This window comes from Schistocerca serialis, chromosome 2 (assembly GCF_023864345.2).
Source record: "Schistocerca serialis cubense isolate TAMUIC-IGC-003099 chromosome 2, iqSchSeri2.2, whole genome shotgun sequence".
Classification (NCBI taxonomy): Eukaryota; Metazoa; Arthropoda; class Insecta; order Orthoptera; family Acrididae; genus Schistocerca; species Schistocerca serialis.
The window spans coordinates 296027915-296041195 of NC_064639.1; the positions used below are offsets into that span (position 1 = coordinate 296027915).

The 13281-nt window shown below is 38.7% G+C and overlaps 1 protein-coding gene across 1 annotated transcript in view; it reads left to right on the plus strand.

Annotated features, from left to right (window-relative positions):
• The window catches only part of LOC126457061 (NFX1-type zinc finger-containing protein 1-like), a 378517-nt gene that overhangs the window by 82820 nt on the left and 282416 nt on the right, over nucleotides 1-13281 (plus strand). The window contains exons 4-5 of the mRNA XM_050093060.1: nucleotides 941-1024; nucleotides 1312-1583. Of these exons, the coding sequence (XP_049949017.1) occupies nucleotides 941-1024; nucleotides 1312-1583 (356 nt within the window). The remainder of the gene's footprint in view (nucleotides 1-940; nucleotides 1025-1311; nucleotides 1584-13281) is intronic.

Genomic DNA, 13281 nt, shown 5'->3' on the forward strand with positions numbered 1-13281 from the left:
ACCTCCCGCATACCGGGACAAAATTTTAATGAATAGTTTTATGCAACAACCATGATCTACTACTCCAGAAATTCTAACAAAATTACAGAGTTGAATTACAAAACTTCATTGACTGATATGTTTGTTATATTATGTGGGAATTTATATCTGGAAACTCACTCACTGTGTAGATAAAACTGTCACTGGTCACATATTGTGTGATTTATTAACTGTTTTTGCTCATCAGAATGTGAGCATTCTCCAATCTTTGAAAATTACATTATGTAATAACAGCATCAGATAAAGTTAGTCATTAAAACTTGACTTAGTATAAAGTAACTGAAATGAATTGTTACTGGTGGAAACAGGTTAGTTAGGGGTTTAATGGTCCACATGGTCAGCATCAATTTTGTGCTCCTTCAAACCATCTTATATTTAATTTTAGTATTATAGATCCTCTTCTTGTACACAATAGCAGGTATTAATTTTTTGAACAGACCAAATAAATATCCAGTTTATTTTACATAATAAAACTCAGAATTCATCATCAGGAGCTGACGATGGAATGAAGCCTCCTAAACACATTGTAAATAAATACTTAAAGTTTTGTGACTGGTTACATTGTGTTTTTTATTTATATTTTATAATACAGTTTGTTGGCATTTTCTGGACTTCCAGCCAGATTGAGCGCCCTCCAAATTTGCCCCCCCCCCCCCTGTCCCTCCCCCTCCCCCCATGTATGGTCCGACTTGCCCTGTTTCTGTGTGACATCAGCTTTGCACTAATTAGTTTCCCATTTTTTGACTTGATTGCAGTATACAGTACATAGTTAAGTGCCTGTAAATGTAGTTGTTAAACAATATAGTAATGTAAATAATTTTCTCATGGTATAATATTTTAAGAAATTTTTGATAAAGAGTAACTTAATAAACTGGTAATTGAAATTTTCTTTTCCTTTCAGTAATAGTTGAAGAAGCAGCAGAAGTGCTAGAGTCACATGTTGTCATTTCTTTAACAAAGGCCTGTGAACATCTCATTCTCATAGGTAAGTATGATAAACAAAAGATAACTAACTGCTCAATATTACAACTACTTCTAATGGTTCAGAGAGAGATGACTTTTTAACAAAATGTCTTTTTGTTTTATGTAACATAGTGTATGATTATTCAGTGCTTATTTTATTGAATTGTATCACAAACAAGAGTTTGTAGTCTATTTTGTTACTGAATTCCTTGCATTTGAAGCACAGCTTGTGAAAAATTACAGATGTGTAAAATTGCCTGCATATATTAGGAAATTTTGATGCCAATAAAAAAACTTATTAATTTTCAGGTGATCACAAACAGCTGCGACCTTCAACTGCAGTCTTTGAGTTAGCAAAAAATTTTAATTTTGACATTTCGTTGTTTGAACGGATGCTTCAGAATGGAATGCAATATGACTGTTTGGAAGTTCAGCACAGGATGAGGCCGGAAATAGCAAATCTTATCACTCCAATGATTTATCCAACATTAAAGAGTGCACCATCTGTTTACCAATATGAGAAGGTGAAAGGGGTCACAAAAAACCTGTTTTTCATCAACCACAGATTTCATGAAGAAGAGGTATGTGATAAACTTTCAATGTAATACACAAACTCTGTTGTGACATAAAATCTCATGATTAAATGTCCGCCTGCTTAGCTGGGTGGTAATTTGCTCACCTCCCATGCAAGCAGGCCCGGGTTCGATTCCCAGCTGGGTTGGAGATTTTCTCCGCTCCGGGACTGGGTGTTGTGTTGTCCTCATCATCATTTCATTCTCATCACCGGTGCGCAAGTCGCACAATGTGGCATCGGATGAAATAAGACTTGCACTTGACGACCAAACTTCCCCGAATAAGGGCCTCCCAGCCAACTATGCCATACCCTCATTTCCATTTCATGATTAAATTAGAAAATGGAAACTAAAACATGCACATGAAATATTATTTGAAAGAAGTCTGAAGTTTTCCTGTGTTGTTTCAATGAAATGTATGTCTACATCTATAGCAAGCCACAGGGGAGGGCATGGCAGAAAGTATTTCCCATTGTACCACAAATTAGGATTTTTTCTCATAACATTTTAATACAAGGTGTGGGATTACTGAATGCTGTAATTAATGTAATGTCTTCACAGTGGCTGTGGGAGTAGTGTGTAGGGGACTGTAGTATATTCCTAGTTTCTACAGATAATACTGGTTCTGGAAACTTCATAAGTAACTTTCGTGGGGTGCTATTAAACAACATCAATGTTACAGCTTCAATGGAGTTGCAATATAGACATTGTTAAAAGCAGTGTCGGATGAAATAGTTATATCGAGTGGCAAAAGAACAATAGTACACCACAAAAAAGAAGGAGCAACATGGTGGACAATGTGAAGAAGGTCAGAACACAAAGTTGTGCTTATAAGTCAGTAATAAAGTGGTAGTGTGACCTCCAGACCAGATGAGAGGAAACGCAGACCAGATGAGAGGAAATGCAGATCAGCAAATCATCTCACTGATGATGCCTCTGAATGAGAAAAAGGCGAAACGCATCTGGGATAAGTAAATTAAGGGGCAGCAGGAAAAGGAGGTTTTATTTACAAAACAAGTAATGCTTGGTATCATTTGTACAGCACATGTTTATTATCTGCTGTATATACATTTTGGTAAGGATCCTAATCACTTGAGCAATATTCTAGAATGGGTTTCATTAGTATTTTCTAAGCAATCACTTCTGTAGGTTCACTTAATTTTTCCATTATCTTACCAATGAACTGAGGTATCTTGCCTGCTTTATCTATGACTGAGACTGTAAACATTCCATTTCTTATCCTCACAAATTGTTAACACCGTGGTATATGCTTGAGTTGACTGATTCCAGTTGTCATTCATTGATATTTTAGTTAAAAGATATTAATTTTTCACATTTTTTGAAATGCACAATTTTCACTTTTCTGAATATTTACAGCAAGTTGTCAATTTTGATTTTGAAATCAGATCAAGATTTTACTGGATGTATGATCAGCTCTCAGATAGTTACACAGATGTAACTGATGAATCATTGTGGAGATTTTAATGTTGATTTTCTAAGGTAATACTAACCGAGGTCACCTAAGGTTGTTTATGTTCAGCTTAGGATTATTTTCCACAGTAAATTCTCCTAAGTGTATTGAAGGACATAGTGCAACAGTCATTGATAGTTTGTTTTTAGACCTAGCAGCCTGCAGTGATTTAGCTACAAAACCAATTTTCAGTGGCTTATCTGACAATGATGGTCAAATATTAACAGTAAAGTTTACTTACTAATTAATGTAAATGGATAGATAAAAAGAATCTACTCACCAAGCAGTGGCGGGGGAACAAGCACACAAAAGGGTTTAACTTTTATAAGCTTTCAGAGCCAATGCCTTCACCTTATGGCAAAAGAGTTGAAGGGGAAGGAAGAGGGGTAAGCAGCAGTCAAGATTTGCTACTCCCCTACCACTGGTGTTGTAAAATCATTCAATGTGTCATTAAAAAAACAAAACTCATATACTTTGTTAAAAAAATATAACACTCCAATAATAAAGTAAAAAATATTTGCAATATGTAACAAGAAGCAAACAAACCTAGACACTGAAATGGAACTGCGTTCCCAGAAAATAGCTGCGGCAGACTTTACTTATGTAGACACTGCGTACACCACCAACAAACATTAGTTTTGCACAACAGTCCCTAAAGAGATTACAACATTCATCAGGTCACTAAAAGCAGTAATTCTGTTGGCCATGATAGTCTTTCTATAAGAGTATTAAAATATTATGCCAACTTCATAGGATTACCAAGAAACTATCTTTGTAACCAATGACTTGGGGCATATTACCTGCCAGACTTACATATGCTATAGTAACAACCATTTCAAAACTGAAGATACGCAAACCAACTAATTTCTGACCTATGTCATTCTTTAGTGTCTGCTACTTGGTTGCGTGTCACTGCCACAGTCAACTGTCAAGTTTGCATCAACCTGTGGTGCTCATGTGTTTAGTGGTGTAGTATCACATGTGCATGATAACAGATGAATCGCACCTGTCAAGCAGCTTCCGTGCCAGCCGTGAGGTGTAGGTTTTCTAATAAATTTTGATGTCTCTGTGTATAGTTTATCCCTTGCTGCAAATTTTTATATGTTTTGTGTGTTCTGTGGTTTATGTTCAGTTCTTGATTCTATCACTTCGGGTTACAATAGTAATTGCTTGCTGACTTCTCTCGAGTATTCATACATTCAAGAATGATTTACTTCAGAGTTTACTTTCTGATCAAAACTCATGGCCAGTTACTCAGTAAAGATGTTGCTCCGGTAAACTTCCTGTCTCATTGTGTTCATGTTTTGCATCTGTCGGACAGCTTAAATTGAGATCTACTTGATAGTTTGTGACCCCAATGTAATCTGAGTTGAAGAAAGTTGAACAACCACCATTGGCTTTAATTATTACACAAGATGACCAGTGTGCCAACAGTTTGTAGATTAGCAGACTGTTTGCATCCGTTCTGGCTGAACAACTCAATCCTTTGGTTCACCCAAGTAGAAACCAGTTTTAGTTGTGCTGGACTTACGACTCGAAAAAATTTGCCCTCTTCGTGAGTCAGCTTGACCATTGCTATGCCACAGAAGTACAAGATGTGATTTCTGCACAACCTCAAGCGAATACATATGAAAGGTCAAAACCAGAATTAATCCGGAGGTCCCAAAGCTGATCATTGACTAGCGCTGCATCATTGAGCACGGAACAACCCATGTACTTGGTCCCACCGTAGGTTCGGTGAACAAACGCAAAAATGTATTGCACCATGTTCACACTCAAATGCCAGCAGCACTCAGTATTGGGCAAAACTGAATGTCCTGAAAGTCATGGTACCTGTTCATTAATGATAGAAGGTCCAGCCAGAAGAATTTTATAGAGAATGTCTCAGATTTAAGCATACTACTGAGAACTTCAGTGCACAGCTGTAGACCATCAATAGCATTCCATTTATCAGCAGCTAATAACCCACTAATCTAAGTGTATGCAATGCAGCAGATCAAGTTGACTTTTGGACTGCGCCACCCATTCACTTGGGACTTCACCATTTCCAACTATATGGAGCTGGTTACAGGACCTGACCTCTTGGCACATTAGCAACTCTTTGCAGATGTAGCCAACAATCAGCTGGTTTACAGTGTTAATGGATTGGGTTACAAAATGCTACCCAAAACTGGCAAAGATTTATCGCTTCCATTCTGCAAGGACTGCCATTTTGCTTTGCTCCTTTAGGTGATAAACTCGTGTGTTCTGCCACCAGGGAGCAACATCACCAACATCGTCAAGAGGTATTTAAACATCTGGAGCAGTTTGGTGTGGTGTTAAACAAGGCCAAGCATGTGTTTGGGTAACATGAGGCATTTTTAGTATATTGCAGCCCCGTCAGCAACTGTGATACACTAATATATTGAAATATCTGCCTCAGTTGCGAGAATGTTCTGGTCTTCACCCAGTTTTCGCCTAGAATAATCTAGCCTTTTTCAGAAACATAAAATTACTGTAACATGCCAGAGTAAGGCACAGTCAACATTAAAAATTAAAACCTATAGTACTGTGGTACCATGTCAAAATAAAACTACTTAACTGAAGTCCAGCCCCGGCATCACTTCACCACGCGGTCGGTTGGCAGCAGCAACTACGTTGGCACTAATAGTTGCTGCTGCCAACTGACCACGCAGTGAAGTGATGACAGGGCTGGACTTCAGTTAAGTAGTTTTTATTCAGTGTGGTACCACGGAACTATAGGCTTTAATTTTTAATGTTGACTGTGCCTTACTCTGGCATGTTATAGTAATTTTATGCTTCTGAAGAAGGCTAGGTTATTTTAGCCAAAACCTGGGTAAAGACCAGAAAATTCTCGCAACTGAGGCAGATATTTCAATGTATTAACACGAGACAACTTTCCTACACCATCTAATGTCATCTGCAGGCTCCCTACCACTAACAGAGAAGATCAAAGTAATTCTACAGATACTGTGACTGACAATGACCTAGTAGTTACACGACTCCTAAGAATGCTAAACTTTTTATCACCGTCATTTACTGTGTGCAGCAGAACTGCAAGAACTACACAGTGTGGCATTCACCGGTCCAAAGTTCAGAAACAGTACCCCAATGCAGTGGTCGGAAGCAATGTGCTCCACCTTCAAGGCTGCAGAGCAAGGAATGGTGGTCACACACACACCTGGTGCATCCCAAGCTTTACATGCCTTTGGCGTTGGTAGCAGATGCAAGTCAAACAGTTATTGGCATGGCACTGCAAAAATTGTTGGATGACTTGTGAGAACCGCTTGCGTATTTCTCACACAAATTGTCACCATTGCAACAGAAGAGTAGTGTGTGCTTTCACGACCTCCTGGCTGTTAAATACTTCCAGCAACAAATAGAAGCAAGGATGTGTACAATCTTCATGGATCATTAGCCGCTGATCTATGCTTTCAAACAGAATAGCATCGTCTGCTGTCCCCATCAGTTCAATCATCCTTTATAAGCCTATTTAGCATGGACATAAAGCACATTTACAGCATTGAGAATGTGGTGACCAATGGTTTTTTATGCGACAATAGTGCGTTCTGACCGATGAACTTTTCGGAAATGGCCAAGACACAGCAGAGCGACTGAGAGCTCCAGATTTTCATCAACAATACCACTTTGGTGTTAAAGTTGCAGCTGGTCAGTGTTGTTGGCAAAGAGTCTCAGTTGTATTGTGACTTTTCAGAGAGAAGACCACAACCATTCATACTGACTGCATTTCAGCAGCAAGTCTTCGACAGTTTGCACAGTCTGTGCCAGCGCGGAGCCCACTTAATATTTCCCCTTGTGTCACAAAATTTTGTGAGGGCAGGGATGGAGAGAGATTCTGAAAGTTGACATAGACATGCCTCCAATGTCAATGCTGTAACTTGTCCTGCCCCTCAGAGATTTTCCAGATGCAACCTCTCTTTTTTGTACCTGTGCAAACTTGTGGACAATGTCACAGCGTAAACCTTAGCGTCTGCGTTCGGATCAATTTGGCTAACTAGGTTTGGCTGTCCACTATGCATAACCACTGACTGTCCACTATGCATAACCACTGATCGTGGCAGCCAGTTTGCATTGGATTTATTCATCCAGCTGGCAGAGTTCTGTGGGGATGTTCATCAAAAGACTACCAGCCATGACTGCACCAGTAATGGAATGATTGAAAGATGGTAGCATTCACTGAATGTGGCTTTAATGTGCCATGGAACACCATGGACTTCTGCCCTCCCTATAGTTGTCCTGATACTATAAATAACATATAAGCAGGACTTGGACTCCTCGGCTGCAAAACTGGTCTATGGTGAACCATTGCGTCTTCCCAGAGAATTTGTTATGACCAGTTCACTCCAGTCAACACTGCAAGATCAACTGGAATTTCTTCAGCAGTTAAGGGACCACATCACTTTAATATGACCTTCCACAGCCTCCAGATATGGTATGCTGACCACTTATGTGCCCCGCAACTTAGAAAGGTCCTCGCACATGATGCTCTGAACAGGCGGTCCATGGCACATACCATGTTCTGTGGAGAAGCACACAGATGCTGGACATCATGGTAAGCAGAAAGCCAATAACCATTGCCATCAACTCTCTCAAGCCCGTGTACATTTCCAGGGATTAGTCACCATCCACATTTTCCACTGCCATGTCACAATCTCCAGTACAGGGGCAACAAACTGCTGATACAGACCAATGACAAGCACGCAAAACCAGTTCCAGCTGTGAAGGGTGTTTATGTGCCCCATTCCGAGATGACTTTCTGCTCCTATCACAGGGGCTGATGTAGTGTCTGCTATGTTGTTGTATATCATCGCCACAGTCAAAAATCAAGTTCGTGCCAAGTGAGGCCCCTATGTTTAGTGGTGTAGTGTCACATATGCATGGTAACAAGAGAATCACAGCTGCTAAGCAGCTTCTGCGCTAGCCAGCAGGAGTGTTGTGTTTCCTATGAACTTTTTATGTCCCTGTGTAATATTTTTTTTTCTTGCTGTGAATTTTTATGTGTTTCCTATGTGCTGTGTGTTATGTTTGTTCTTGCTGCCTTCTTCTTGAGTATTCGTACATTCAAGAATGATTTACTTCAGAGTTTAGATTCTGATGAATACTCGAAGGACAGTAATAATTGCTGCACTACCTGTTCACATTGTTTGCTAAATATAGTGACTGCAATAAAGTATTTTGCTCCAGTAAACCTCTGATGTCTGTGTGCTCACATTTTGCAGAGGTCTGACAGCACAAATTAAGTTGTAGCTGATAACTCATTCCATTCATTTCAGAAGTGTTCCAGAAAGTGGCCCATGATAGAATACCACACTGACTCATTTACGAAGCGAAGTTTGTTACGTGTCTCTCACTTTCACTTTTGTAAAGGATTCTCCACAGTGGTTTACTTTGTTCGTGTGATCGTTCTAACTTAAGTATTACGTAATTGTAATCCCTGAGTATTTAGCTGAGTTTACAGCTTTTAGATGAAATTTAGTGGATTCTTTTTAGTAGTCATGTGGATGGCTTCACACTTTTAATGATTTAGACTCAATTGCCACCTTTTGCGCCATACAGATATCTTGTCTAAATAAAGATACCTTGTCTAAATAATTTTACAATTTATCTTGATCATCTGATGACTTCATATGATTTTAAATGACAGCATCATCTGTAAGCAATCTAAGAGGGCTGCTCAGATTGTCTTTTAAATCATTTATGTATCAAGAACAACACAGGGCATATATCACTTTGTTTGGGAATGCCACAGATTACTTCTGCTCTACTCAATGACTTTCCTTCAGTTATTAGGAACTGTAACCTTTCTGACAGGAAACCATGGATCCAGTCACACAACTGAGATGATACTACATAGGCATGCAATTTAATTAGGAGTCGCTTGTGAGGAACAGTGTCAAAAGTCATCTGGAAATCTAAAAATATGTAATCTATTTGACGCCGCCTGTCAACAACACTCATTACTTTGTGAGAATAGAGAGCTAGTTGTGCTTCACAAAAACATTTTCTAAATGCATGTTGCCTGTTTGTCAATAAATAGTTTTTTGCAAGGTGATACATAATGTTTGAGCACAGTGTATGTTCCAAAATCTTACTGCAAATCTGTTAGTGATATGGGTCTGTAATTCAATGTGGGTTACTCCTATTTCCTTTCTTGCATATTTGTGTGACTTGTGCAACTTTGCAGTCTTAGTGTATGGCTCTTTCTACAAGCAAGTGGCGGTATATGATTGCTAAATATGGAGCTGTTGTATCTGCATACTCTGAAAGGAACCCGACTGGTATACGGCAGTTGTTCTTGATGTGAATTGTGGAATATTTACTTCATCTTCTTTTGTGAAAGAATTTTAGAAAACCATGTTTAGTGACTGCTTTAATGGCACTGTCATTAATAACATCACCATTGTTATCATGCAGTGAAGGTCTTGCCACTGGTGTAATTTACATTCGACCAGAATCTATTTTTTTGTTTTCTGTCAGATTTCAAGACAGAGTTTTGTTGTGGAAACTATTAAAAGCAACTCACATTGATGTTTTTGCAAAATTTCGAGCTTCTGGAGAACTTCACTAATCGTGGGGATTTTATATTCTTTTAAATTTGGCATGGTTCTTTTACTCCTTCTGCAATAGTTTCCTGACTTGTTTTGGTACCATGGGGGATAAATACAATGTCATATCAATTTATTTTATGTGTATTGCTCAATTGCCATCAATACTATTTCTTTGAATTTAAACCACATATGTTCTGCGCTTACATGGAAGGAGTGGAGACTGTGTCATAGGAAGGTGCCAAGCGAGTTTTTATCTGCTTTTACAAATAGACGTATTTTGCGTTTGATTTTGGTGAGTTTGGATTTTACGGTATTCAATCTAACTACAACCACCGTGTGGTCACTAATCCCTGTATACATCACGATGCTTCCTAGTTGGTCAGTGTTATTTGTTGCTAAGAGGTCAAGCATTTTTTTGCGATCATGTACACTTCAGTTGGGCTCCTGAACTAGATGTTCAAATTAATTTCCTTAGAAAGCATTCAGTGCAATTTCAGATGATGTTTTATACCGACCACTGACATGAAACATGTATTTTCGCCATCATATTGAGAGTAGATTGAAGTCAGCACCAACTACAAGGTATGTCCACAAAGTAAGTTCCATTTGGTTATATAAGACAAATTAGTACAGATACAGAAAAAATGTTTATTGTAAAAAAATCTACAACTGTTAACCTACTTTTCTACACAGCTTCCAAAATTTTGTAGGCACTTATCATAGCGTGGCACAAGTTTCTTGTATGCGTTCTTCATAGAAGGTTGCTGCCTGTGTATTCAACCATGTGGTAACAAGTTCTTTCAGCTCATCATCATTGTTGAAGTGTTGACCACCAAGGACAGATTTTAGATGTAAGAAGAGATGAAAGTCGCTAGGAGCAAGGTCCAGGCTGTATGGAGGATGAACAAACATGTCCCAGTGAAATTCCCATAAGAGTTGTTTGGTCACATTCGCCGTGTAAGGTCGGGCATTATCATGGAAAAAAAAACAACACCTTTTGACAGTAATCCTCGGCGCTTGCTCTGTATTGCGCGGCGCAATTTCTTAATGTTCTTGCAGTAACCATGTGCACTGATTGTTTGGCCTCATGGTAAGAAATCAATCAGAAAAATGCCTTTTCTATCCCAAGGTGTCAAGATTTGCTTAGGCTTAACCTTCGTTGGGGTTGCAGTTTGCCTCCATTCCACTGATTGTCATTTTGTTTCGTGGGTGTTGTAAATACCCAAGTTTCATCCTCCGTGACTATCTGAGAAAGAAAACCATCTCCTTCTTCATTCTAGCGTGTCAAAAACTGAAGTGCACTGCCCATCCATTGTCTTTTGTGTTGTTCAGTAAGATTTTTGGGTCCCAACGTGAGCAAAGTTTTCAAGTTTCAGTTTTTCACTAGCAATTTCGTGAATTAGTGATTGTGAGATCTGTGGAACTTCCATAGCAAGGACACTAAGTGTAAACTTAGTTTTGCTTCATCTTCTCTTCAATTGTGTGAACCAGTTCTAGTGATCGAGAATTTCTGTGTAAATTCTAGAACCACTCAGCCTTCTACCGTCTCGAACACACGATATTCTAGATATGAGTGTGGGATGAAAGAATCCTACCTACTGCACGTCACTTGTTTATGTATCCATGTTTAAAATCAGTCAAGGGAAGAAAGTAAATGTGGAGGTCGAATGGCACCGACATGTAGATGTCGGGCAATCCATGGACGTTTCAGAGGAAGAACTACGGAGTTTTTATGCCGCTATGTGCTTATTGTGTCATTGATTATTGTTAGTTACATCAAGAACAGTTGAAATATAGTAGTATTGTGGACTCTTGACTCAGCCTTGTCAGAGGCAAGACATATTTCCAGACTCTTTTTCTGAAAGTCATGGTGTCTAAACTGACTTCCTTTTGAAAGTAAAATAATTTGTTTCTAACATACAACTGTACGAGAGACTTGCTGGAGGTTGCATATTTTGTGGAAAGTGAGAATTTTGTAATGTGCACGAAAGTTAAATACATGAACGGAGTTGCCGAAAGAGCAAAGTTTTAGAAGAGAAGGTCTATTAAGAAAGTCATCACAACACGTTAGAACGTGGCGACCTGTGTGTGTGGGCAGGGGAGACAGCAATTTTCAGTCAAATATGAGAAAAGAAGCTGTGTGTGTTGCCATAGCAACCAAACATAATAACACAAGGGACTTTCTCTGATACATTGAAATATGTTCAAGTATCCTATGGAGCAAAATTTGAATGAAAAGTGGTGAAGACGTGAAAAATTCACAATGATAAAACAGCAAAGATGATTTCGATATATTTGTCTAAGAAGAAGTATGCCTAGAACACTTCAATCAAGGTGATGTCTGCTTCTGGTAGCTGAGTGGTCAGCACAACGGAATTTCATGCCTAATGGCCCGGGTTCGATTCCCGGCTGGGTCAGAGATTTTCTCTGCTCAGGGGGACTGGGTGTTGTGTTGTCCTTATCATCATCATTTCATCCCCATTGACTCACAAGTCGCTGAAGTGGCGTCCACTCGAAAGACGTGCATGGCATTTACATCAAGAAGATCCAGTGCTGGGAGTATACAGCTCTCACACACATTGTGGGGACGCAGATGTGGAAACCAACCTACATATGACGCCACCAGCACCAGCTGCCGATCACCAGTGCTGACCTGCCTCCACATCCGCTCACATACGCTACGAGAATTCTACGCCAGGTGAGCGTGAAACGAAACTTCATTACTTTAGTACGAAGTGGTACAAAATACTGTTGAGTGAACTTTTATTTGTGTAATTACCATATTTGAAGTTAGTTTTAAATGATTAAGAGAGCTAAAGCATATAAAAGTATGGAAAAACTACAACAGGTTGAGGAAACTCAAGACCCAGCAATGGCCATGAAAGTCCGGGCTGAGTTGATAAATTTAATCAAAGCTCAGAGTGAAACTTTAAATGCTCTGAATCTTATATTAGACTCATTGAGTTTTCAGTTAAATGCTCAGAGTGTGACTCTAATAAAAAACCTAGACTTAATATATTCTTAATTAAAGGGTCAGAATGAAACTGAAAATTCAAATGACAAATCTATGTTTGTTAAACATCAAAGTAGATCCTCAAAGCAAAGAATCTGGTAATCTATGTGAAGGCATTGGTGCTTTGAAGACTGAATGCAGTGCCTTAAGTAATAAAGTAGACAATTTAACAGTAGATTTAAAGATCGAGTTCACAAATTCTTTGACCACTAATATAAATCATATGTTTACTGACCTTAGTCAGAAACAGAATGACACTTTTCACAGTTTATCAAAAAGGTTAGAACTTGACATTGAGAACAAATGTAATAATGTAGAATCAGAACTTATTGAAAAGATAGGATCTTTTGAAAACACGTACAATATTAAATACAATGATGTAAGACAGTGAATGAATACTTTGGAAGAGAGTGTAGATAAGAATAATGAATTAATACCAATCATTCATTCGCAAATTACAGGTGTCAGTATACGAGTAGATAATGCAGAACAGAATTTCAAAGAGGAAATAGCTAACTCTGATATTATAAATGTAATTAGTTTGGAGGAACAATTTGGAGAAATTATAGATCAAAAGGTTACCGAGAGAATAACATCTGGGAACGTATCACTTATTCCGTCGTCTGAAGGACCGTCTATACCAGAAAGGGTATA